The 23,536-nt window shown below is 40.6% G+C and overlaps 1 protein-coding gene across 4 annotated transcripts in view; it reads right to left on the reverse strand.

Annotated features, from left to right (window-relative positions):
* The window catches only part of doc2g (double C2-like domains, gamma), a 44,682-nt gene that overhangs the window by 3,157 nt on the left and 17,989 nt on the right, over window positions 1-23,536 (reverse strand). For 2 of the 4 annotated variants that reach the window (XM_077604858.1, XM_077604860.1), the window contains 9 exons: window positions 19,078-19,471; window positions 16,827-16,906; window positions 16,383-16,457; window positions 12,573-12,682; window positions 6,689-6,815; window positions 6,317-6,373; window positions 5,767-5,891; window positions 2,351-2,432; window positions 1,668-1,764 (listed from right to left, as the gene is read on the reverse strand). In XM_077604858.1, the coding sequence (XP_077460984.1) occupies window positions 1,668-1,764; window positions 2,351-2,432; window positions 5,767-5,891; window positions 6,317-6,373; window positions 6,689-6,815; window positions 12,573-12,682; window positions 16,383-16,457; window positions 16,827-16,906; window positions 19,078-19,453 (1,129 nt within the window). In that variant the 5' untranslated portion in view covers window positions 19,454-19,471. Of the gene's footprint in view, window positions 1-1,667; window positions 1,765-2,350; window positions 2,433-5,766; window positions 5,892-6,316; window positions 6,374-6,688; window positions 6,816-12,572; window positions 12,683-16,382; window positions 16,458-16,826; window positions 16,907-19,077; window positions 19,472-21,307; window positions 22,097-23,536 lie in introns of those variants that run through there. The other 2 variants (XM_077604861.1, XM_077604859.1) reach the window with 2 other exon arrangements.

Consider the following 23,536-nt stretch of genomic DNA (forward strand, 5'->3'; position numbering starts at 1 on the left):
ACTCGTCTCAGCCAGGAAATGAATTCCGCCCGGGACCATGCTAGCGGGAAGAGCCGTTTGTTCCCCGCATTGTCTTTATGATCTCATTGCAGAGACGACGTCTGGATCTGTTAAGGGAGGTTCCGCACAACGACGACCCCGGGACGCTAAGATAAGAAATGGACAGATGTTCCCTGAGCCTCCGAGTCGCTTGGGACGCGCTGGGCGACGAACTGGGTGATGACAAAGTTAGGTTTGACAGCCAGGTTGGAGAGGAGCAGGTGTTCGGCACTCTGGCAGATTTTTGGACCATTGCGTAACCTCCTGAGTACCGAATGTTTACTCTCTCTACCCCAGTGACGGGAACTTCAAGGGCGCCAAGTGGATGCAACATCTGAGTAATTATCTGGGTTTTAAATGAGTCATTAATTAGTCATTGATTACGGGCACCACGGTATTCTAATAGAACTAGGATTCCAGGTTTGATTCTGGCTTCCAGTATAGAGTGAATCCAATATAGTAAAAGACACTTTTTTTCCCAATCAAAGGACGTTTTCACCGTCCCTCCAACAACACACAATGCTACGTAAATTACAGCGCTGTCAAATATGTTTACCGTACATCTTCATGGATTCAGCGCTTGGCATCGACGCCACTCGCGGTGCCAGATGTTCCCATTTCAAAGCAGCTGGTGGTTAATGTGTGCCAACTCTCCTATTTAAAATGGAATGATTTCTCTCTGGCTGTCAATGGCAGTGAACGAGTTAAGCAAAGATTTATTGGATCCCCCATATCAGCCCAGTTAAACCACTATTAACAGTTATTACTCAAATTCCAACTCCCTGCCAGGCTTCTTCATCTACATTGTCGTTTCCTTCCTAATGTCAAGCACCAATTAACCTTAAGGGCACGCTGGCGTCACAAAATCGGCAATTCTGCCAGTCTGGAGAATGTTTGTTTTCTGGGGCTGCTAAACTAATAGTTTTTTCTTCCCCGCGGCGACAATACCTCACCAAACGATATTGACAACGAGTCCCGATGACCATCCCGAGGGCTCGGTACACCTGACATGTTTTAAGGCTCTCATCTGAACACGGTGGGGGAGAAAAGGACAGGTCATATTTTTTCCCTCTGCTACCATGCTGCTTTCCAATCACTTCTGAATCTGACACGTTTTTCATCCGGAGGATGGCCATTCTCAAGGCGTTTGGAAGAATTGATTCAAGAAACGGAATGTGCGAACCACCAAGCCGACAAAATATTTCTTAAGCCTCTTATTTCCTTTGCTAGATCAGTCAGACTCCCCGTGCATGCTAATGAGCTCTCCTCTCCTAGCACTTTTTATGGATCCCTTTTTTTATGTATCTTTTACTTCTCTCTCCCTCCACCCACGCATGGCCTGGTTTCGATAGTCCCTCAAATCAGCGTCCTTTTTCACTCCATCTTTCACTTCTTAAGTGTTACATTTTCCTATTTCCTGTCTCACAATACTCTTGTTATAGTTCCACACTGTAATGTCAAAAACTTGCTTTATCAGGAAAGATGCTGATGTTGGACGAGAATCTCATTTAACATCAAACACCTTGACTGGATAAGTGTGATTTCATTAAAAAAAATGCAGTTTCATTATATTTGTTATAGTACGCGAGCCCGTCTTTTAAGTAATGCCGTGCGGTTCGCCATCTCACCTATGAAGTCGTTGCTCATTCCCAAATCGTAGTCCCACACTGAGATCTCAAGGGTTTTCTTTGCCAGTAAGTCCAGAGTCACATCGTAGGAAAACTCCTGAATGAAATAAAGACAAAAGCAAAATTGCACGTGAAGTAAATCTGTGTGATCGCAGTGAGCAGATCAAAGTTGTTTGTTTCAGGAGTTTAATCTGCTTATTTTGAGCCTTGACACCCTTTTTTGTTCGCGTTCCAAGCCTTTTTTCTGTGGCCTCATTTATTTCATGTTAATTTGGGGGGTTACACAAAGTTTAAGTTATTACCTAACAACTTTATCTAAGCCTTAGTCAATTTAGATTTTACTTGCTAAGGAACACTATAATGATTAAATAGTAGTATCATATTGTTCAGACTAAAAGTTACTCCGGAGACTGTCACAGTTTCCAAAATTGGATAATAAAGACGTCCTAATGGACTTTTAAAGTATTTGGTTAAACCTGACAGCAAGAACTAAGATTTTAAGTTTTTTTTTAAAATGGCGGCTTTCACCTGGCTTTCCTAGATCACACGACTCCAAAACACGGCACAAAAGCAGCTCATGACTGAATACTGTCGGTAACGGTGCCCTAACAAACTGCCCATCAACCTTTTGTGGATATTACACACCAATAAGAAGAGTCCAATGCTTTTGCGTGGGCGTGTACCTCATTGAATTCTGGGTTGAGGGTCTTTTTCTTCACTGTTGTCTTGTACTTGGACTTCTTTCCCATGTCTGGCTGTAAGATGCTAAAAGCACAAGAAAAAATATTGTCAAACTGAAAACGCAGCAATAAATTGTGGCACTGCGTGCAAATGTCGAATAAAATGATAAAGAATAACCCTTCACCTTTTAGGGAATTTGATAATCATCTAACATGAACTAATACCCAAATATAAAATTCCCGCAACTATTCAAGGAAATTCAGGTTGGGTTTAAAATTGGAACGTGGACCCTTTCAATTAAAAAGGCACATTCTTACTTATTTTGCCTCCAATTTGCTTCTGTTTTGGAAAAGATCAGCCATGTACTTTCTACCCATATTCGTATTATTCCAAACTCACAAAGATGGCTGACCTCTGTATCGCAAACTTCAATCAGGTCAACTTTCCCAACGAATCAAATATTTTTTTTCTGAATTAAATGATACATAAAAATAATTTCTTCCACCGATTTCTGTAACGGAAGTCATTTATCCATCCACTTTTTATCTCCTGCTTGACAATAACCCTTGCTGAACGGTGCGAAATACATCCCAAAAGTTTACAGGTAAGTCTTTTGACTTTGTCCTTAAAGTCCTTTAGACAAAGAAATGCAATATACAGCAGATCACAGTGAGATTCTCATCTCGCCGCAATTGGAGTGGCGCGTACGCTCCGGTAAAGCGGGACCAGACGGCTCGCCGGAGGGCCGTTGGTGTCATTTGTGTTCATTCTGAGTCACGATTTTCAGGTGGTGCACTATATCGTCTCTCGCCCGCCCCACCGGTAACTGACATCTGATGGTAAAATGATGTTATTCCCCATATGTTTGTGTCAGCAATGAAAAAGATTGCAGACAATTTTCTTCACAATCCTTCTGCTCCAGGAGAGAAAGGCATACTTGTCAAAAGTTCCCTCCATATAAATAAACGGCCCTTTTCAAAACAAAACCTTTGTTCACGAGGAAGATGAGGTGAAAAGTAATTTGAAAAAAAGCTAGCAGCAGGGTCTGGAGGGTGGTCTTACCCCGAGCTGTGCTCAATCTCATTTTGCATGACCTACAATGCAGCGCAGATGGAGGAATTCCAATTTGCAGTTTTCCCAAAATAAATGAATGAAACCTGGACAATAGCTACACCATTTCCAAAACCGTTCTATACAGCCGCAATTCAACTGTGCTCGGATTCAATGCGCCAAACATTTCAGAAAACAGGAAGCTGGCCCCTTGAGATAGGAAGGATTATTCCCTCCATTTAAAAAAATGTTTAGTAGACCAACCCTGGGATATCCTGTAACTAACAAGACATTTCCACGCTCCACTGAGAGGAAAGCTTAACTGTGACTCACTGCTATGTTTTTTTTCGAAAACAAATCATCATGGCAAATGAAATTCACTGGGTTAGAAAAAAAATGGTGTGCTTTCAGTTATTTCCACGTGATCAAGAATCATTTTACATGGCGGAATCCTGAGTTGAGATCTGTTTTTCGGGTCCAAAACAAAACCAAGAAAGTTTCTTGATAAATAAAGTACTAAGAAATATCCTAGACAGTACCATAAATGTGTTTTTCACAGTGAATTGTGAGCAAATACAAAAGTACAGTGTTATTATTTTTTTTTTTGCATAACCTGCCTTTAAATAATGTAAATAAATGAGACCATTTTTATACTTCATTGCTTTCCCCCCAAAAGTAACAGATAAATAAAATGAATAAATTAAAAGAAAAACAAATAATGCAGTGCATGCTCACTTATAATAAACTATTATCTAAAGTGCAGTTTAATTTTTGATAATTATAAACCACTGACGTAATGAATAAAAAAAAAGGGAGGAAAGCATGCGTCAAGTGGGATTTTCCTATTGTTGTAAAACATGCTCCAAAGTAAAATAAAGAAACATAACCATTTAAGACTTAAATGGTTATGTTTCTTTGTTTGGCTTAAATTTTAAGTACTATGGAAACGAATCTCTTTTGTAACGTAATAAAATGGTCCCATTCCAGAACGTTAAACGCTCCCGATTTTAAGACAGCATGTCGTAAACTACCAGCCATATTAAAATAAGCTCAATCAATTATGGTCCCTAGATGACAAAACACTCATAAACGCTCGTACACATACCAATGACACAGGTACGAATCAGTAAAACCAAAAAAAGCAGACTGAACAGAGTTATCTTTTGAACAAAATCAAATACTGGATTATATGCCTACCAGTTAATTAAATAATGTCGTAAAAGGGAAAGAGAAGCTGGATTTGAACCCAGGACCTCAGAGCTGTGAGGCCGACGCGCTAACCACTCGCTCCACCGGGCCGCCTAACGCAGTATGTATTGAAAAAAAAATCAATGCCTTAAAGCAAAATAAAGAGATGTGCATTTCAGAGAAAGTGTATGTCAGTATTATCATTCAAATTCTTTCCCAATGGCATCATTCTGCTTATTACTTGGAAAAAAAAACACTTACCTCCATCCTCCCCCTTGAAAATGAAAACCCTTCATTGTGCGCTTCTTCAGTGACTCATGTGCCATTCTGGATATTTCCAGCCAGTCCATCACTAATGGTCAACACTTTAACCTCCGTGAGAGATAACAGAAACCTGTCTAATATACACGCTTTGAAAGTGTGAAATGTTATCCACATTCTCTATCTCGCTTGAGTAACCCTCAAGAGAACCCAGTCTGGCTTAAAGCTTAAACTTTCCTTTTGGTGTGTCATTTCACAGAAAACAACTTTTCTGTTGTAATAAAGTAGGAAAACAAAAAGCGGATGTTGTTACCTGTCACGATGCTGTCTAAAAATAACAATACCAGTATATTTTTAATATTATTATTATATTATATGTATTATATGTATGATATATGATATATTATATTATATATATTATATTACATATTCTATATATTATATATAACATATTTTATATTATTTATTTATTTATTAACTTATTTATTACCTATTTATTTATGTCCAAAATGTATTTTTCTGAGTCTGTGTTTTTCCTCTAGACCAGGGGTCCCCAAACCGGTCCTCGAGGGCCGGTGTGGGTGCAGGTTTTTGTTCCAACCGTTCTAGCAAAGACCCTTTGACCAATGAGATTTCAGCAGAAAACAAGAAGCACCTGACTGCAATCCACTGATTGCACTTGTAGGACACCAGATTGGTGAAAAGGTGTCCTCTTTATGGGTTGGAATGAAAACCCGCACCCACTGGGGCCCTTTGTGGAATAGTTTGGAGACCACTGCCCTAGACACATCTAGAAGGAGGATGGTAGACCATATAATGCCCTATATTTTCTGCTGCAGCAACATTTACTCCAATTCCAGTGTTTACATATGCAAATAAAGGAAGGGTTTATTCCTAAAAAGCCTCTTATGTGACTCACATCTTGACAAAAGGGTCAGAGTAGCCATTGGAGTCCATGGCGGCCAGATGGGCGCAGCGTATGATCCCGACCAGCAGGCAGCCCTTCTCCGTGTTATAGCACAACGACACCAGGATTCGTCCTCGCTGCCCACAAAGAACAAACACACACACACACCTTTTACAAAGTGGAAGGCCCACTGCAGGAAACACCCACTAAAAAAATGTACCCAGATAGGATTATAATGACATTGTTCTATGTAAGCATGACGCATGTACTGTATAAAAGTGTACACTGTAGTTAAAAGCTTTGTCTGGGCTGAGGAACATGACACGGTTTCGTTCTCCCGTGAGACTGGGAGCTATTAACTCCTGTCTCCAAAATCAGGAGACGGCTTTCCATAAGAGCCAGAGTAGAACCACGGCGAACTGACGAATAGCGGCTTGTCCTACCTACGGTGCCCATTGTTTGTCCGTCATGCATTTTTCCTATGTGATATTGCACGGTGAAAGATAAGAGACTATTGTAGATGGAGAGGAAATTATTCTTGATCAAAAGATAAAGCTGGTACCTCCTCTTCTGCCACCAGCGATCCCGGCTCCACCGCTTGACTATTGGCTTCTTTGTTCTGAAACGAAATCATGGCGTGATACCAGAACGAATACAAGCTATCACAATGAATGTATACGTACAACACAATAAAGACGACAAGAAATAAATGCAATGTAGCAAATGAATCGATGAAATCTCTGTTGGATCTATTGACTTACTGCAAATAATAGTGACCAGAAAGACCATAACACTGCCTTATTGCACATGTTTCATTACTGTCTTTCATAGCAAAACAATAGATGTATAAAACAAGCATTTAAACAGAAATTCTGCTCGTACAAAGATAATTGTGAAGAATAATCTTCTATACGTGGATAATAAATGTAAGTACCTGTGTAATTCTCTCCAAGCCCATATTGTAACGCTTGTTCTCGCCTTCTCTGAGTTTCTTCAGGGCAACTCTCACCTCACCGATGAATTCGTTCCGTCCAAGTCGGTCCATGTCGCATACGCACAGCCTACGAGACATGGACACAAATCAAGATGTTTTAGTGCCAACGCAAAGTAAACGTTTAGTCAAGAACCTCAGTCTCAGTCTGCAGAAGGTCCCCACCTTGTGGACTTCCTGTGTGTGGATCCAGTTTTTTTACCTAGGTCTACAATGTCTTGTGTCTGTCTTGCTACTGCAACCAAGAAATTTCCCGAATACGGGATGAAATAAAGTTCACATCTAATATAAGAACGTATGCGCAATTTGGTCGGTACTTGGAGTGTGGTTTGCTAACTAACTGTAACAGCTAAGGGAAAAGCTATGTCTAAAAAACAACAACAATTGAGCGTTATCTGCTTATCCCAATTTGACAAAACTGCCAACCAAACCAGGTTTTAAACAATTTATTAAGATCCCTTTAGCTTAATACAACACATTGTGTAGCAGGGAACCACCAAATAACCCATTGAACAAGGCTGAGTCAGCTTTATAAAAAAAACGTTGGATCGTATCATAAATTTTCAATGAGTTCCACAATGAAAATTAATGTGACACCGTAAACAAAGAAAAATCAGTAAAGGAGAGAATGCCATTGTTTCAGCAAACATACGTTCATTTTCCTTCCAATCCCATTTTCACAGGGAATCGACAATCCTCTGTCGATTAATCAATGGTAGTGTACCACACCAATAGTGTTGCTAACCCACTGAGAGTGTATATAAGTGATCACCAATACGTGTAACACTGTCATTCTGATTGACTGAGTATGATTGACTGGGCATTGGTTTACATTCATATTAGGTCATTCATTCACAAAACAGACAGACGTAGCAAACTGCGGCTTTGTCAAGCTAAAATCCATGTCCATTTAGAATGGACAGTAATGTGGGTGCTATGCCATCAAGGATTTCATTCAGCGAGCACTCCTCTCCAAGCAGCTGGTGATGACGCTTTCCTGTTTTTTCAGATGACATAAACAAACACAACCTTCCTCCTTCAACTCTTCCTGTCTTTTTGGCAGTGTTAGTTCATAATCCGCAGAATAACTCTAACTCGTGATCCCGAATTTCTGGAAATGTATATTCCTCAGGTCCATTACATGCGTGTAGTATGGCAGGGTGATGAAATGTCATACATATACTTGGCACGGAGCCTCCATGAAAATCCTCGCCTTCTCGCACCCACATTTTTCTTCTAAAAGCCAAACAGATGCTCCATGAAAACCTAATAGCCCATTTTCTTCCCATTTTTCAAAATGCAGAATTGCTTATCTGTTGAAATACAAATACACGTGTGAAATATGAAGTGCGGCAGCTTGTGCAATGAATCATAAAAAAACAAAGATAGCACAGTAGACTTACACCATTTAACGCTAAAATCACGGCACTACAACGGAGAAGGCAAGTTACCCAGCAAATGTAAATGGATCCTACTCAGCATAAAAAAGCCACTTTTCTGATAATCATCTCTCTTACAGTTTTGGAGAAAATAATTTAATACGTTGTTATCAATGCTATGTTTTTACTCTAAACTAATTTCACATCCAACTGATTTAGGGTTTGTGGTCAAAATATTGAAGTATATAAAAAAAACTAAACTTTACTTCATTAATTTTCCTTACCGCAAATCCTTACACAAGTAGCGGGGGTGCTGGAGCATATCCAGAGAGGGGCACCTGAAATTCTTGCCAGCCAATCGCAGAGCAAAACGAGACAAACAAAACTCATTCCTAAGGACAATTATAGTGTTCAACCAGCCTAGAATGCATGTTTGGGGGAAATGGGAGGAAACCAGAGTACCCGGAGAAAACTCACACAGGCATGGGGAGAAGTCAACTGGATCCCACTCAGTTCGCACCGTAGTCAGGTGAAAAAAAACAAACCAATGAACCATCAAGTGGCCCAACGCTTTCAATTTGCCAACAAAATGTCCAGAACCTAACTTCTGATCAAAAACAAAAAATCCCCCAAGATTCTGTCTGCACCTGACGGCATGTCTCACCTAGGGCAGCTAGCAGCGAATTTCATCCTCGGTCTGCACCCAGGACTGAATCGTGTATCACATTTGTCTTTATCTCACCATGGCAGAGGACGGTAAAAGTCTATTAGAAAGTCTGGCGTAGAGATGGAAAGATAGGAGAAAATGGAGGAAAGACAGCAAATGAAACACACAAAACGTGTGATGTCTTCATGAAAGCACCTTCAAATCTCTCCTCTGTTAACCGGCGCCTTGACGGCCATTCTAGCACTTAAATCTGAAAAACGACCCCCGTATTTCACCAGTAGCATTCTTGAATGTGCATTTCACAGCCATTTTCCTGCACAATTAAGATGCACAGAAATTGTTATGTGGGAAACTATTTCAAGTCTACGTTATGACTGTCACAGCTGTCGAAATCCTTTCCAGGACTCCTCAGACCAGAAGTGAACAACAGTGACTGAAAGGTTGACTCGTCTTTGGTTTTGTTTTGGAAACTACGTCCTGACTAAAATACTTGTTTCAAATTTAGATGCCAAAGCAAAACAATAACATACATTTGAATTTCCTACTTTAAACGCGAGCATATCAGTGATGTCGCGGGTCCTAAAAACAGACTGGTGTTCATCGGGGGGAAGATTAATTCCATCTGTCACTCGGTCTGACTTTTCAATCAAGACCTGAGCACCTCAGGCAGCCTTCCTGCATCAATTAAAGGATTAAAACTGGTAGGAGGCCAGCTGTGAAGTCTTCACCGAGGACATTAATTAGTTTATTCAGCTTGTTCATGCTTAAAACCACTGGGAAATTTCATTCGATATCATAGTAATGTACTGAATTTGTAAAAGCAGATACTGCACATAGGGTATCCTATATTTAATTATCAGTTGGATGCATTTTGACGTTATATACAGTACAATATACATGAAAATCTTTTTCTTTAAATAAATTAATACTGAGTGTATTGTTTAAAAAAAAGGAACGGGTGGGACCAGAAGATGTGAGCTGCAGAAAATATCATACATTTTCGGACATGCCAGCGGAAACAAAATACTCCATTGATTCTTGTCGTAAAATAGGGCCAAGCAACCTAATAATAACAACCCATTAGGGGAATATCGTTAACTTCTCAAATCCTCAGTCACCTCACTTAGTACAAATCTATGCAATATAAACCACATTGCAATACTACCAAGGTAATTCTGAACCAAATTCAGCTCTTCTATTTTTTTTTTTTTGCTGCGGCAATCTGTTTAAGCAGCAATTGCCCGTGAATTAATTGTATTCTTGCTGGCGGCTGTCAGTTAATAAAATCAACTGTGCCAGGTTTTTTTTTGTCATTTGAAAATGTAATTAATAAAATTCAACTGGTCTGGCCGTCTTTTGTGGAATTTGCCTGTTCTCTCTCCGTTTGTTGGGGTTGTTATTAAAACATCCATTGCAGGTTCACTGAAAATTCGAAATGTCAAGAGGAATTAATGTGAGTCGGAATGCCTGTTTTTTATGCATTAGGTGTCCTAGCTTTTGTTGTCAAGATGTTTATGTTGTAAGTTGCATTTAGACTCCAGCTAATCTGTGATCTAAATGAGAATTGGAAAGAAAATGAAAGGTATTTGGAACCTCCTTGTAGTAGGAAAAAAACAACAACAACAGATTTGCTGCTTACAAACGACTATACAACCGTGAGGTTAATCCTTTTTTTCCTGTCCTGATATCATCGCATAGGTTAAGCGGTATGGAAAATGAACGAACGAATGAACTACTTTAGTTTTACGGACCTCATGCTGCGTCTTTAGTCATTGGTAAAGATTGGTTAATTATCGTGACGGTTCCACGCCATCGGGCTTTTCCCTCGAGAGTACTCGGCTCACGTAGCGTGTGGATCAAACAGCGCGGCATCCCGCTTGTCGCGTGCTCAGCCAAGTAGAATTCACCAGCGCATTAGCCAGTGAGCAAACATCTCTCCATGGATAACCCTCTGTTTTGCCATTCCTTGACACTACTTTGCTCGATGTGGAATGAGTACAAAGTCTCTTCATTGGCTGAGCCCTGGGGTTGGCATCCAAACACACCCAGCCTGAGTTTGATTAAGGGCCTCTCTTCTCGTTATCTCTCATTTCTTTTTCTGTCTTGTTCCTCAGCTCTCGGGGATTTGCGCTTTGCACTGTTTATCACCGTCCTTGTTGTTTTTGTTGTCGCTAAATTGCCATTCGCTAACTCCTCAGTTAAATCAACCTACTACTTTCTAAGAGTCAGATTCCTTCAATTGACTCGTCATCATCTTTTAGTTTAGCATCCTTAGTTTCTACAACCACAAGCCCTTATCTGTCACTTATCGTCAGTCACACTGCACCCTGCCCTGCGTGCTCACTTTGTTCATCTCTGGAGCCCCCCTTCTCTCTTCTCTTCACCCCTCGCATGACAGCAGACATGCTCCTCCTCCTCCTTCTCCTCCTCCACCACCTCCTCCTCTTCCCCCCCTCTTTGGCTAGCCAGCACCACCATGCTGTTTGTGTCCTTGGGTAGAGGTCAGATGGGTTTTCTCTCGTTTGTGGGATCCCTGTTCACGCTGCTGTGGCTGTTTGTGCACTTGACAAAGTCAGATAAAATGTGGCTTTGGCTGTGGGAGATGAGTTTGGTCTGGGTGTGTGTGTGTGTCTCGATCCAGAACCATCCACATGCAGTCCTTCCACTGATTGCCCTTGACGTTCACACAGAAGGACACGAACACGAAAGCACCTGACTGGCTGCATTTGTGTGTTCGGTGGATACGAACGTGCGAAGCGTGTGTGTGGGAACGGTCTTGGATTTCCTCGGGATAAAAAAAGTCACCCAACACTATTACGAATCCACTGAGACACTATAAGTCAAACACTATATGAGTATACATTCCCCAATGCAAGGTCTTTGAATCAGCTAGCGGGTGGTAGTTTTTGGGCCATGATAACAAGGTTTGACCTCAGCCTCTCCATATGGAGAGAATCTCCACACAGCTGACACCTGAGGAGTAGTGAAAGTGGGACAGTCGACTGCAATAATAAAGTAGGTACCTGGAAAACCCATAGGACTCTGTTCTTATGGCCGTTTGGAGGCAATCTGTATTAGGGTGGCCACACGTCTTTTTTTTTTATGAAAGGATCGTCCAGAATAAAAATGGCTCCCCTGGCAGAGCAAGACTTGTCCTGCCTATATCACACTGCAGTTTGTTCACAAGTGATCGCCGCGTTGAGAGCAGCAATGGATAGGCAATGCTAAAGTCCTTTTTGACCTCGAAATCCGATACGCCGTCAACTTGTAGATGTCACTGAAATGAGTCACTTCTGTTGTAAAGCCAACTGTTAACTAGAAGGAATCATTGAGTTTACTTCAATTGTTGTCGTTTGTGTTTGCCTGCTAGAGGTTAGCCATTTACCACATTTACTCAGCAATAGTTGTTAGTGATGGCTCTTTTGTAAGTATATTGTAGTATTAGTAATGTATTTGTATGTGCGATATCCAGATAGAACAGGTATTTTGTGCACTTTTGTGTGCCCATCCCAATTTGCATCTGTTGTGTAGTTGAACAGATTTGATATTTGTTGGACAGGGTGCATTCGTATGCGTTCGTACTGCACAAGGGTTAGATAGACACTAAAAATCGAAATTACCTGCAATTTACTGAATTGTGATAGCATTACTATACTAGCATGTACTATATAGTGTGTGGAAATTTGTCTTGTTGTGGGGAATAGACACAAGTTGAGAATCGCAATTTTTCAGTCTTTCGGAAATGACTACCAAAATCTATTGGTCAAGTCCAGAGTCCTACCTGAGGGTTTTGGTGGTCATGTCAGCCGCTGTTATTCCATGATACACCAGTTCCTCATTCCATACTGGGTTTAATGTGTTCTTCAGAGTCTTTGTGCGAAGTTTGTTCGCCTGTTAGTAGAAACAAATGTGAGCAGCATTCGTGTGTTGAGGGAAATGAGAGGATTGTGCAAAGGGCAAGTTAGCAAATTCATCAGATCAAAGGAAAAAAAGAACAAGAGATTGAGCGGGGGAAAAAATGTCCGCCAAGGAATAATTTATCTCAGCCCACGAGATTTGGGACATCTGTTGAGAGAGCGTGAGAGGCCACGAGGCCTTCCTCTCCTCACCTGTCCATCTGTCTCCCTCACAATGTAATGAGGAAGCGCATCAGCACCAGTCTCAAATGTAGCAGAGGTTTAAAATGAGCATCAAAATCATAATGAAAATATAAAGCTTTCTGGGAAGTAAACTGCAGTCAGGCTCCTAATGGTTGCCCGGTCTCCTCACTTGCTGCCTCATTTCTTACAGTTGCCTTCGGGATGTTTTCAGATTTGGGCCATGAATTCTATGTCAATAACACAGGAAAAGGTTTCCAGGGACTAGCTATGTATGCTCTTCTGCTATAATTTCACGCACTAATCATGCAAAACAAAAGTACCCGTAGAAACATTGGCTTGGATTATCATCCGATCAACCACTAGTGTACAGTAGATGAAAAGCAGTTCAGAAAAACAAGATAATCTCAACACTTAAACATGGGGAGTGTAGTGTGACGTTCTGGGGCAGCTATGTAACTTCAAGGCCTGGACAACTGGTTTTGATTGAGGGCTTCATCAATTTAGCATTTTGCCAGAAAATCCTGCAGGTAAATGTTTGCCAATCAGTTCAAGCTGAAGGACAGTCTATGAATAATGAAAAGTACATTTTTACGCCACTGCACTTTATGTACATTATGTACTCTATGTAGAATCGCTAATTCGTACACTAGCAGTAGTCAGAACTGTGCCCTAAAAAAGGTAAAATTCGTGTTGCTGTCCAATTTTGTTGGCACAACACTTGATAAATCAAATAAAACTAAAGGGTCAACATCAATACATTCCAGTCTGTACAATTGTGTCTTATATTCCATCAGCCGTGTTGTACAGTCAGTGTATTACGGGTGTCCCAAAATTGCATGACCTACGACCAGTCTGCAACTGCATCAAAGAGTAAAATTGCTCTTCCATCACTTTCTCGCTCATGTCCAAGGCTCCCAAGATAAACACCCCATTTTTCATGGCATTGTCCTCTTAGGCTGTGAGGGAGAACCTCGGGGACACTAAGCACTCGTCTTCCCACTTCTTTGTCTTTGTCTCTTTTTGTCTCCACATCACTGGCCCATCATTATTCACATTTTTTTTGTTATTTAAATAAGATAAGTCATATTCATTAAAAAATATCGACCACATCAACCTCCATTTTAATGGTTTTGGTTACAAATATGAACAAGAGTCCTTCCTTTCCATGTGTTTTGTCTTTTTCATTTTTAATGTTTATCTTTGCCAATCATTTGCCCATTTCAGTGTTCTTTAGTTCATATGTTTGCACACTTCCATTATCTATCTACCTTTACCACTTTTCTCCTTGGTTTACTCTTTCTTAAAAATGTGGATAAAGAGGGTTTTTTTTTGTTTTTGACACATTGTCGATAGGTTTTCAGGATACGAAAGGATAAGGTGAAGAAGATAAAAGAAATATCTGGACACTCAGGTCACATCAAGCTAAACTGTGCTCCCCTGGTGACAAACACCTACCTGAGAGTCAACATTATTTTTCTCTGTGGGCAGTAGCACTATCTTCCTTATACTTTGAGGATACATACATAAAGTCCGTTGATATACATGTTTAACTCGCTAATTTTATGTTATTTGTAATTTTTCAGTCATTACACATTTAGAATGATCATTGGCAAATATCAATATATTGTATTGATTTTTAGTTTAGTTTATTATCTTCAATTTTAGAGTGATTTTCTTTGTTGTAGCTACTCAAATTTCAGTCGTATGGAAGTATTGGTAGATTTTTTGTAGATTTATCTTATTTTTTGTCCTATCAGATTTCAGCCATGTGAATGTAATCTGCCAATGGCCAACCAAATCCTAAGTTTATTTAACAATCCTATTTAAGAAATACCACTCTTGTGACTGCATGGATTTAGTGTGATATTTGCTTTTTTCCATCATTTGATTGTTTGGCCGCAATTTTATGGTGGTAAAAGAGAATTTTAATGACAATATGGCAATTTTTAATATTATAAAAGGCTAGCATTCGATTTAAGGCCCTTTGATTGATTTAATTTTATGATATTTTGTGTACACATTTAACAATAGCAATTTCAACACACCCGAAGATTAAAAAGTACAATGTAATTTTAGCAGTTTTGACCATTTCGATGCGGAAACACTTCAGACATTTAAATGAATCCATTTGATTAGATTGTCGCTAGACCATTCAGTGTCTTGTGACAGGCCTGCCAAATCTGCCCAAATAGCATTGATTTATGGAAGAGGATGACGCCAGATGTGATTTTCAAGACAGATTGCTCATTGTGAAGATTGGTCGGGCAGGAAAGTTGCTGACCGGCAGTCATAACGGAAAAGGATTTGTTTGGCTCTTCCAAAATAGGAAGGATGAGTGCTAGAACAACCCCACAGGCAACACTAGCCAAAAAAGATTTCATGCACTATAAATCAGAATCTATAATGAGTACAATACATTTGTATATGTTTTATTTTTCATCATGTCAGCAGACCTATAGCTGCATTGTGAGCCGCTCTGAACAAGATTCAATAGTGTTTTCCTGATATGATTTTAGTGTTTGTAGACCCTAACAAGGTCTTGAAGTCAATCCTTGTGTGCATACCTACGCTTGGTCATATTAAGAGGATGCTACCAAAGTAAACTCGGGCATAGAACGTGCAACTCTGTTTGCTAAACTCCATATTTCACACGCATGGACTAGCAAGACAGGCACGAGTAGGCGTGCGCGTCCGTCATAGTCACTTCAGCGCGTGTGCGTTCCCACTTGTCAAGTGACGTGGCCCCCGTCTGGTGATGTTTAACTAGTAATAACGGTCCGAGGGTACTTACCTCCTTATTGACGCATTCTCCGCGTCCCGCCCACCCAGCGCTCTAGTCCCATCAACACACCGACTGTTGACGTGAGCCGTGTAACAATCCTCCTTGTTTCCATGACAACCACCTGCTGCTGCCCTCCCCACCCCCCTCATCCCTTCTCTTACCCTCCCGCTTTCCACCCATCCCTTCTCGCCTAACAGAGTTGGTATTTCAAGGTCAAAAGAGGTCACGGCGGTACGGTGCCGTGTAGATAGCGGCGACGCTGAGAAATATGCCAGAGAGAGCCATTGGACAAAGCGGCGCCGGACCTCACGGTGGTTGCCACTTCGGATCGCCAGAGTTGCCTCATTCGACCTACGTATCATGGCTCGGCAAGCTTTCTCTCTCTTATCGTAGCCTCACTTTCACATGCACCTCCAGCTAAAATGGCCAACAACAGGTTGCCAAAAGCATGGGGTTTTCCAGTTGTGGCATGCCTTATCTTCTCAACAGCTTGCGCAGGAGACAAAACAAGAGCAGCGTAGCCGAGCAGAATATGTTTATACTCGACGAAGCGGGGTATTGTAAACAGGACGAAAACCCCCACCAGCTCGATTTCATGGTCAGGATGAAACCCATTTGTAATTGTCAAATGGCACGCTTGGGTCATATGTTTTGTTTGTGTTTCATATGTCATGTCAGAGAGCCCCGGAAATGCGGACGGAGAAGTCACCTTGCTCGCCCCGGGCAGAAGATGAAGCTTGACGTATGGATCGGCAAGCCCGTTGGAGTCCATGGCTTTCAGTCCCTGGGAACATACACACACACACAAAAATACTATTCCATATTCTAGAGTTGAATGTGATGTCACCATATCCTCAAACACTGCACACCAACAACAGGGTCAGAAAAAGACAGCAAACATCAAATATGGTGCTGCTGGCTGTTTTCCATTCTGTGCCACTGTTTCTGACTGCCCTCTCTTCAATTGTACTGTATTTTGCTCTCGGGGACTTTTTCCAAAAGGATTTACATAATTAAACTCATGTGACAGTTCACAATATATAGGGGTGCCGTGCCCTTGTTCCAAAGGCTATTTCAGGGCTATGGACTGTTTCCTTTTATACATTTTTTAGGGAGGCTGACATGCTATAGAAAAACTCAAAGTTGTGGTTACCTTTGCCTTGTTAATGGTGCAATGAAGGCAGTTATTTTCTTGATCAAACAGCAGGGTGAACTCCAATGTCCCCAAGTATGCTAGAAACAGAATGACACCAATTACTAACAGGACGTGACTGTCGGTACAAATGCAAAAGCCCTGTCACAAAAATACTGTACTTTTCAGACGATAGGTCAAGCCACACAAAACAGGGGTTCACTCGAGTGTATGATCAAATGTTGGGGGACAATTCTTTTTTTTTAATCTGGAATGAAGTACAAAGCATTATAGAGGGTAGCAGTGCTTCTCAATTATTTTCTCTTAAGACCCCCTAAGGAATAAGAAATATTTTTGCATCCTGCCTCCCTCCCTCATGCGACTATGAATTTATTCTTTTCATGAACTTATAGCATTATTTATTTGAAATACCATCTCAAAAAGTCACATTTATTTATTTACACATTCTATTCTCTTTTATTTGAGATGGAGGAGTTCAATCACTGGTGGGTAACGACCTTCCTCTGTCGGGTTTGCATGTTCTCCCCGGGCCTGTGTGGGATTTCTCCGGGTACTCCACTTTCCTCCCACATCCCAAAAACATGCATAGTAGGCTGGTTGAACATTCTAAATTACCCCTAGGCAAGAGTGTGAACGTGAATGGTTGTTGTCTGTCTTCTTATCCCATGCGATTGGCTGGCAACCATTTCAGGATGAATGAAGTTCTATTTGTTAACATTTTTATAAGTATAAGCAGTTTTAGTATTTTTTACATGCCTCCTTTTTAACGAACAATAACTGAAACGAGCTGGACGAATACAGACAAAAACTATGAGCAGCCTCTTTGTCATCCACTAACTTAAAATGCACGCTTTTCTACGTAACACGACATGCTATGCACTCACCGTGCTCTTACGCACCGCTAGCACACAAACCACTGTTCACAACACAGCCTTTATTTTCCTCTGTCTCCCCCCAAAAAATCAAATGTTTGTTCACTCTATTCAGCTCGTTTGCTTGCTGCAAAAAGGCTCTAAACCAAGAGTGCTCACACTTTGATAGCACAAGCGTTACTAAAGAAATGATCAAGTCCAAAAGATCGACTCATAGATTTCTTTCTTCTTACAACTTTTGTTGATGTTTATCGCCTAACACCCTATGTACAATTCAACTTTGCAACGTCTCAACAAAACGTCTAAAATTGCTGATTTAAAATACAAAAAATGACTTTTTTTTTACTTCTTTCGTATGTTTTGGAGAAAAAAAGTTGATAGTGTTGCATTGTGATGTACTACTGTTGCATTGAACCCAACATGAGTCATTTCCGTTACTATAATAAAATTGACTCTGGGAAATCAGTTTGGTTTGAAATGATATTAAAGTGACTGAGTTATGTTGAATTTTGATTTAAAAACATTCAAAAAATATGCAGTTAATGTATTGCATCTATGACAAAAACTAGTATATTGAAAAATGAATTTGTAGCTAGTCTAAAGCAACGCAATTAAGTATAATGTTATGATTAGCGAATGTCACGGCGGGGTTGTTTTGAGACACATACCACCACCATCAAAGGGCCCAAATGGAATCAAGATCAACGTATCATTTAACAAGCAGCTGTCACATCTTATTCATGTTAGGCAAGGCTACACGCATAAATTGTTGTTGACAGATAGCTCGATGCGGTTAAAAGAGCCAGGTAAGCGTGTTCAATAGAAATAAATAAAACCAAAGTATCGCTCGTCCTGCCATGCGATTATTGTGCTTGCGCACATTTCGACGTCATTGTACAAACAAGACGTTGTTCAGGCGTAAGGAAACCAATGGAATGAATGGAGCAAATCTTACTGTAATGTGACAATGACACAACCAATGCCATCTATTAAAAGTGGATGTGCAAATACACTTAATTCAATGTAACTTGTTGATAGTTATACACAGATGGAGTATAGTCTAAACAACACAACCTGGTTTTGTTGACCAAACTTGGTCTCAATTTCAATCACTTCCTTCATTTTCCATACCGCTGATGTTCGCAAGAGTCGCAGGGGGTGCTGGAGCCTATCCCAGCCGACTACCTGCACGTAAATATGGATTGAACGCCAGGGTGACTGGCGTATGGTGACTTATTTCTTTTCTTCAGATGAAAAATTGGCCTTGCGTAGAAAAAGATGACTCTGTTTTGAAGTTTTAGGGCTGGTATTTGTTTAGTTTTTCTGCAAAGCTTTTTAATTTCCATATAAATGAAGAAAAGAGCAACCGTTAAACTCACTGTCATCATCGTCGGAGTCAGCCGCTTCCTCCCTATCCCCATCGTTGTCCCCCCGCCGCTCGCTGTCTTTGAAGCCTCCACCCATCTCCCCGTTGAAAGTCTCCTCCTTCAGGATCTTCTTCTCCCGCGGAGGAGGCGGCGTGCAGGGGTAGTCGTGGAAACGCGGGAAGAAGTCCGAGATCTGCGGGATAGGGAGGATGGGCCCCGGGCACACGTTGATGGCAAAGTGCTCCTGCATAGAAATCTTGACAGGCGAGGGAGGAGGTGGGGCCGAGGGGGAGGAGGCTGAGGAGGAGGAGGTGGGCGTGCAGGTGGAGGAAGCAGGGATGGCAAGGTGGGAGGCGGAAGGGGGCGGCGGGGGTTTGGAGACGCTCATGTGGGCTGCTGAGTGGGACTGGAATGAAAAGGGTGAGAAGCCAAATAAGCAGAGCGCAACTAAAGGATTCTTCCTCAACTTTTTCCCCTGACCGACTTTGGTGGACACCGTTTAAATTCACATCACACCTTCTATGCTTACGTAGGGGCGAAAAAAGAAACATATTCTGCTTTTCATCTGTCAAAGACATTCGGAGGTTTCAAACGCCAGCCTGTTTGCCACTTCAAGTGTGATTCGCACTTGGTGTCGGCGCGTCAAGTCTGCACTCTGAAGGACTTTTTCAACCTGAGCCCCAATATGTCGTTTGACTACTTTCCTTGGTTCCTTCCCCGTGAGCAATATTTAAATAATAGCACTGATTCATTAACGTGTTTACCTCTAAATGACTATTAACAAACTCAATTTAGCAATTCCATTTCCAAGCCTCCACACAGCAGTTAGTGTTTTTTTTAAATGTGTGTTTTGCCCTTAGGTTAATGATTATCTAATTAGCCGCCAATGACGCTGATAGACGTCCAATCCATTTTGACTGGAAGACTAGCAGTGATCCTTCCCAAATTGAGCTGCTGAAAATTCAATTTGGTCATTTATAACTCAATGGCTGGGATTAATGCTGATAAATGTCAAATGTATTTTGACTGGGAGGACTGGCAGAAATCATTTACAAATGGAGTTACTCCTTCCTGATGTGACTATTATATCATAAAGACAAATTGAATCTATTCCTGTTTTTTATGACTCCTGGCTAAAGGGTGGAATATGGTCTTAATAATGATCAATAAGTGACCTTCGTATAATAGCTCTGTGATAAAATATCATGATAATCTGGACAGAAGATAATGAATCATTTCCTGGCATTCGTTTTAGGAGGCGTGTCCGCAACCAACATGTTTTGTATACAAAGACAGCATGTTTACTTCGATTACAATACAAATGATTTCTTCGAGCACAACAGCAATGTGGAATTCAAATTCAAAGTCCAGTAATATTATTGTCCTAAATACGAATCCCCCTTTTTTATGGTACCGGATGCACTTTTCTGCTCCTATAAATTGCTGTTTTTCTAAATCTCTGCTATACTTCCAGTCCTCCCATTTCAAACGTATTGCCAATCTATCGCCATCAATGATTTAAAATATAGCCCATTTGTCAAGATTTCCAAGTCAAATTTCTTGACTGAATAATCACTAGAATGTTAAGCAGTCAAACAAGCAAATGGCTTCATAAAATGAGGATGATAAGAAATATTAATCATCAACATTTCAAGAAAAACATCCACACTGAAAGAAATAACTATAAAACAGTCCATGAGACATACAAATGACTACGAATGCAACATAACCCCACGGGTATAATTAGTTCTGTTTATTGGTCTCATTGACTGATTATGACTCCCTGCAGTTGTTATTCATCAACTAACTTTGTGAATATTTTCAGTGTTTACCGCTTTATGTCTCAAACTGCGACTGGTTAACAAACAAACAAAAAAATCAGTGCTTCAATCACACTAATACAGTTCCAACCCTCCTGGTCACAAGCATACCAGCAGTCACAACTTAGTTGTAAACTCCCATTTGAAACATCATGCTTCCCACACGAACTGATTGAAACTCTCACCCCATTTCCCCCCCTAAAAAAAGCCGCCAACATCAGGACCCCATTCTCCAATTTCCATCACACACAGTCATTTCCCACTGCATTTATGTAACGGCAGCCCTACATCACTCCTTGCTTTATTACAATGACATCAACGAGCTCTTGGAAGCATGCATGGGGGGCACAAAGTCAGTCGCTCGGAGCCTCAGACGTACTCAGAGGCACCCGCACGGACGCAGACAGCCACCAAATACATACCCAAGGCAGTCTTCATCTGTGCCAGCACTCCATCTTAACTGCTCTCACGCCTGCCTCTCTCACACACATACTGAGTCGCATGAAGACCAGCTTTGGAGTTAATATATCCCCCCTCTCCCTGGCTCTCTTCTACAAGGCTTGCTCTCTCCTCTTCTGCTCAGTCCCTCCCTCACTCGCCTTCCCCTTATTTGTCATGTATCCACTTCAATTTCTCATCAGGCGAGTGCAGTCGGTGGTTGTCATACACTGTAGCCGCACTTTGTCGGACGCTTTATGGAGAAATGGTGTGTGGGAAAATATGAGAGAGGAAGAGAGAGAGAGGGAATGAGTGCGGGTGTTTTTGAGAGAGAGATTGACCAAAAAAAAAAGACGAGGAGATATGGAGAGAAATACTCGATAGTGAGCAAAATATGTGGTGGTTGGAGGGGGGGTGGATATGGGGGACACGCCCACGGTAGGCAAAATGGAAAAAAATTGGATTGCTGAGGGAACGGGAATTCAATTCAACATGTTGATTTACATGGGAACGATATACTTGGGCATGTGTGTATTAGGTGTGTGTCGACATCTGGCATATTTGAACATGGCGCAAAAATGTGATATTTAGTCAATGCTACTTCATATTCAATTCTTATTCATTTTATGGATATTTCAACCTGGCCTAACACTCATGCAGTGATGTGATTTCCATACACAGTAGATATGTAAAAATATATCGATTTGGATTGATCTATATGCATTAGTTAAGCTACAATCGAATCGTTAATTAAGTACGAAACAATCAAACTCATCTTTTAGAGCAGGGGTGTCAGACTCGGGTTGGTTCGCGGGCCGCGTTAACGTCAACTCGATTTCATGTGGGCCGGACCATTTTGGATACAATATTTAGATTTTTTTAAATAAATGCATTAAAAAACTGGATTAAAAGCCCTGAGTATTCAGTTTTTTTATAAATCTAAAACAATGTTTATTTTAGCTTTTTTTAAAATATATTTTTAGATTTTACAAAATGTCTTTTGAACTAAAAAGACAGAAAAAAATGATTAGAAAATGACAATTATTGATTTAAAAGGGGGAAAAACAGGAAATTTAATATACATCTATACTCTTCATTTTAATTTGATCCTAAAACAGAAAGTCGGCACTCATGATTTACTTTCCCGGGCCACATAAAATGATGCGGCGGGCCAGATTTGGCCCCCGTGCCGCCACTTTGACACGTGTTTTAGACTTTTGTTACAAAGAATGGTTTTCCTTCAAACATCTGAAATATTTCGGCAACAAATGACAAAATGGCTCCGTAATGTTTTTGAGTTCATTGAAAATGTTCCTGATTGTGTTAAATTTCAGTGGATCAAAACCTATTGAATTGAATCAAATCATGGCAAAAATAGCTGATTATGTCTGTAGTGCCTGATTTATACCCCAACTACACACATGAAATTTATGTTTGATGATTAAATGGAATGGTATTTCTTTTTTTTTCTTTTCTTTTCAACCATCCAATCAAACAGCATGGTGAACAAGTGGTTAGTAACAGGAAGCATCACTCTAAGTACCAAAATAAATGAACCGAACTCAAGGTTTCCATCAAGAAGAATGCGCCGGAAGAGAAAGGGCAGGATGACGCACTTTGAAATTAAGGTTTAAGAAAGAGAAATGTCAAGACTTTTAAAGCACAAATACCAGGGGAAAAAAAGAGAAATTCAGACTGCTTGGAATAAAGGTCCCCCCCCCCCACTGCCCCCACCTCTTGATCACATATCTCTCCCCTCTGGGATTTTACATAAAGGGGGAAAAAAATACTATTCTGTTGCATAACTCTCTATAGGAGGATCTTTTGTGATCTCGTTTTTTTTATATATTTTACATTGCAACATAGAAGCACGTGGCAGGAAAGAATGTCGTATATTATTATAATAAAGTCCTTTTCTGCACTTTCATTGTTGTTCAAAACGCCTTTTCAAGCTAAAGTGGAGAACCAATTTCACTCTTTTAATTAAACACTTACAAAATGAAAGCAAGTCATTGCCAAATAGGCCAAATTTGAGGTAAGCTTCATTTATGCTAAGTAAGCAGAACTTCACATTTTGAGTAAAGTGCAATCATTTTAAGTAAGCACACCGCCAAGTTTATTTTACACTTGACTTTAGGCCATACAAAAATTTAATCAGAGCAAAATCCAAACCTAGATATCTTCAATGATATCTCAAGAAACAGACAACTGAG

This window comes from Stigmatopora argus, chromosome 7 (genome assembly GCF_051989625.1).
Source record: "Stigmatopora argus isolate UIUO_Sarg chromosome 7, RoL_Sarg_1.0, whole genome shotgun sequence".
NCBI classification, from domain to species: Eukaryota; Metazoa; Chordata; class Actinopteri; order Syngnathiformes; family Syngnathidae; genus Stigmatopora; species Stigmatopora argus.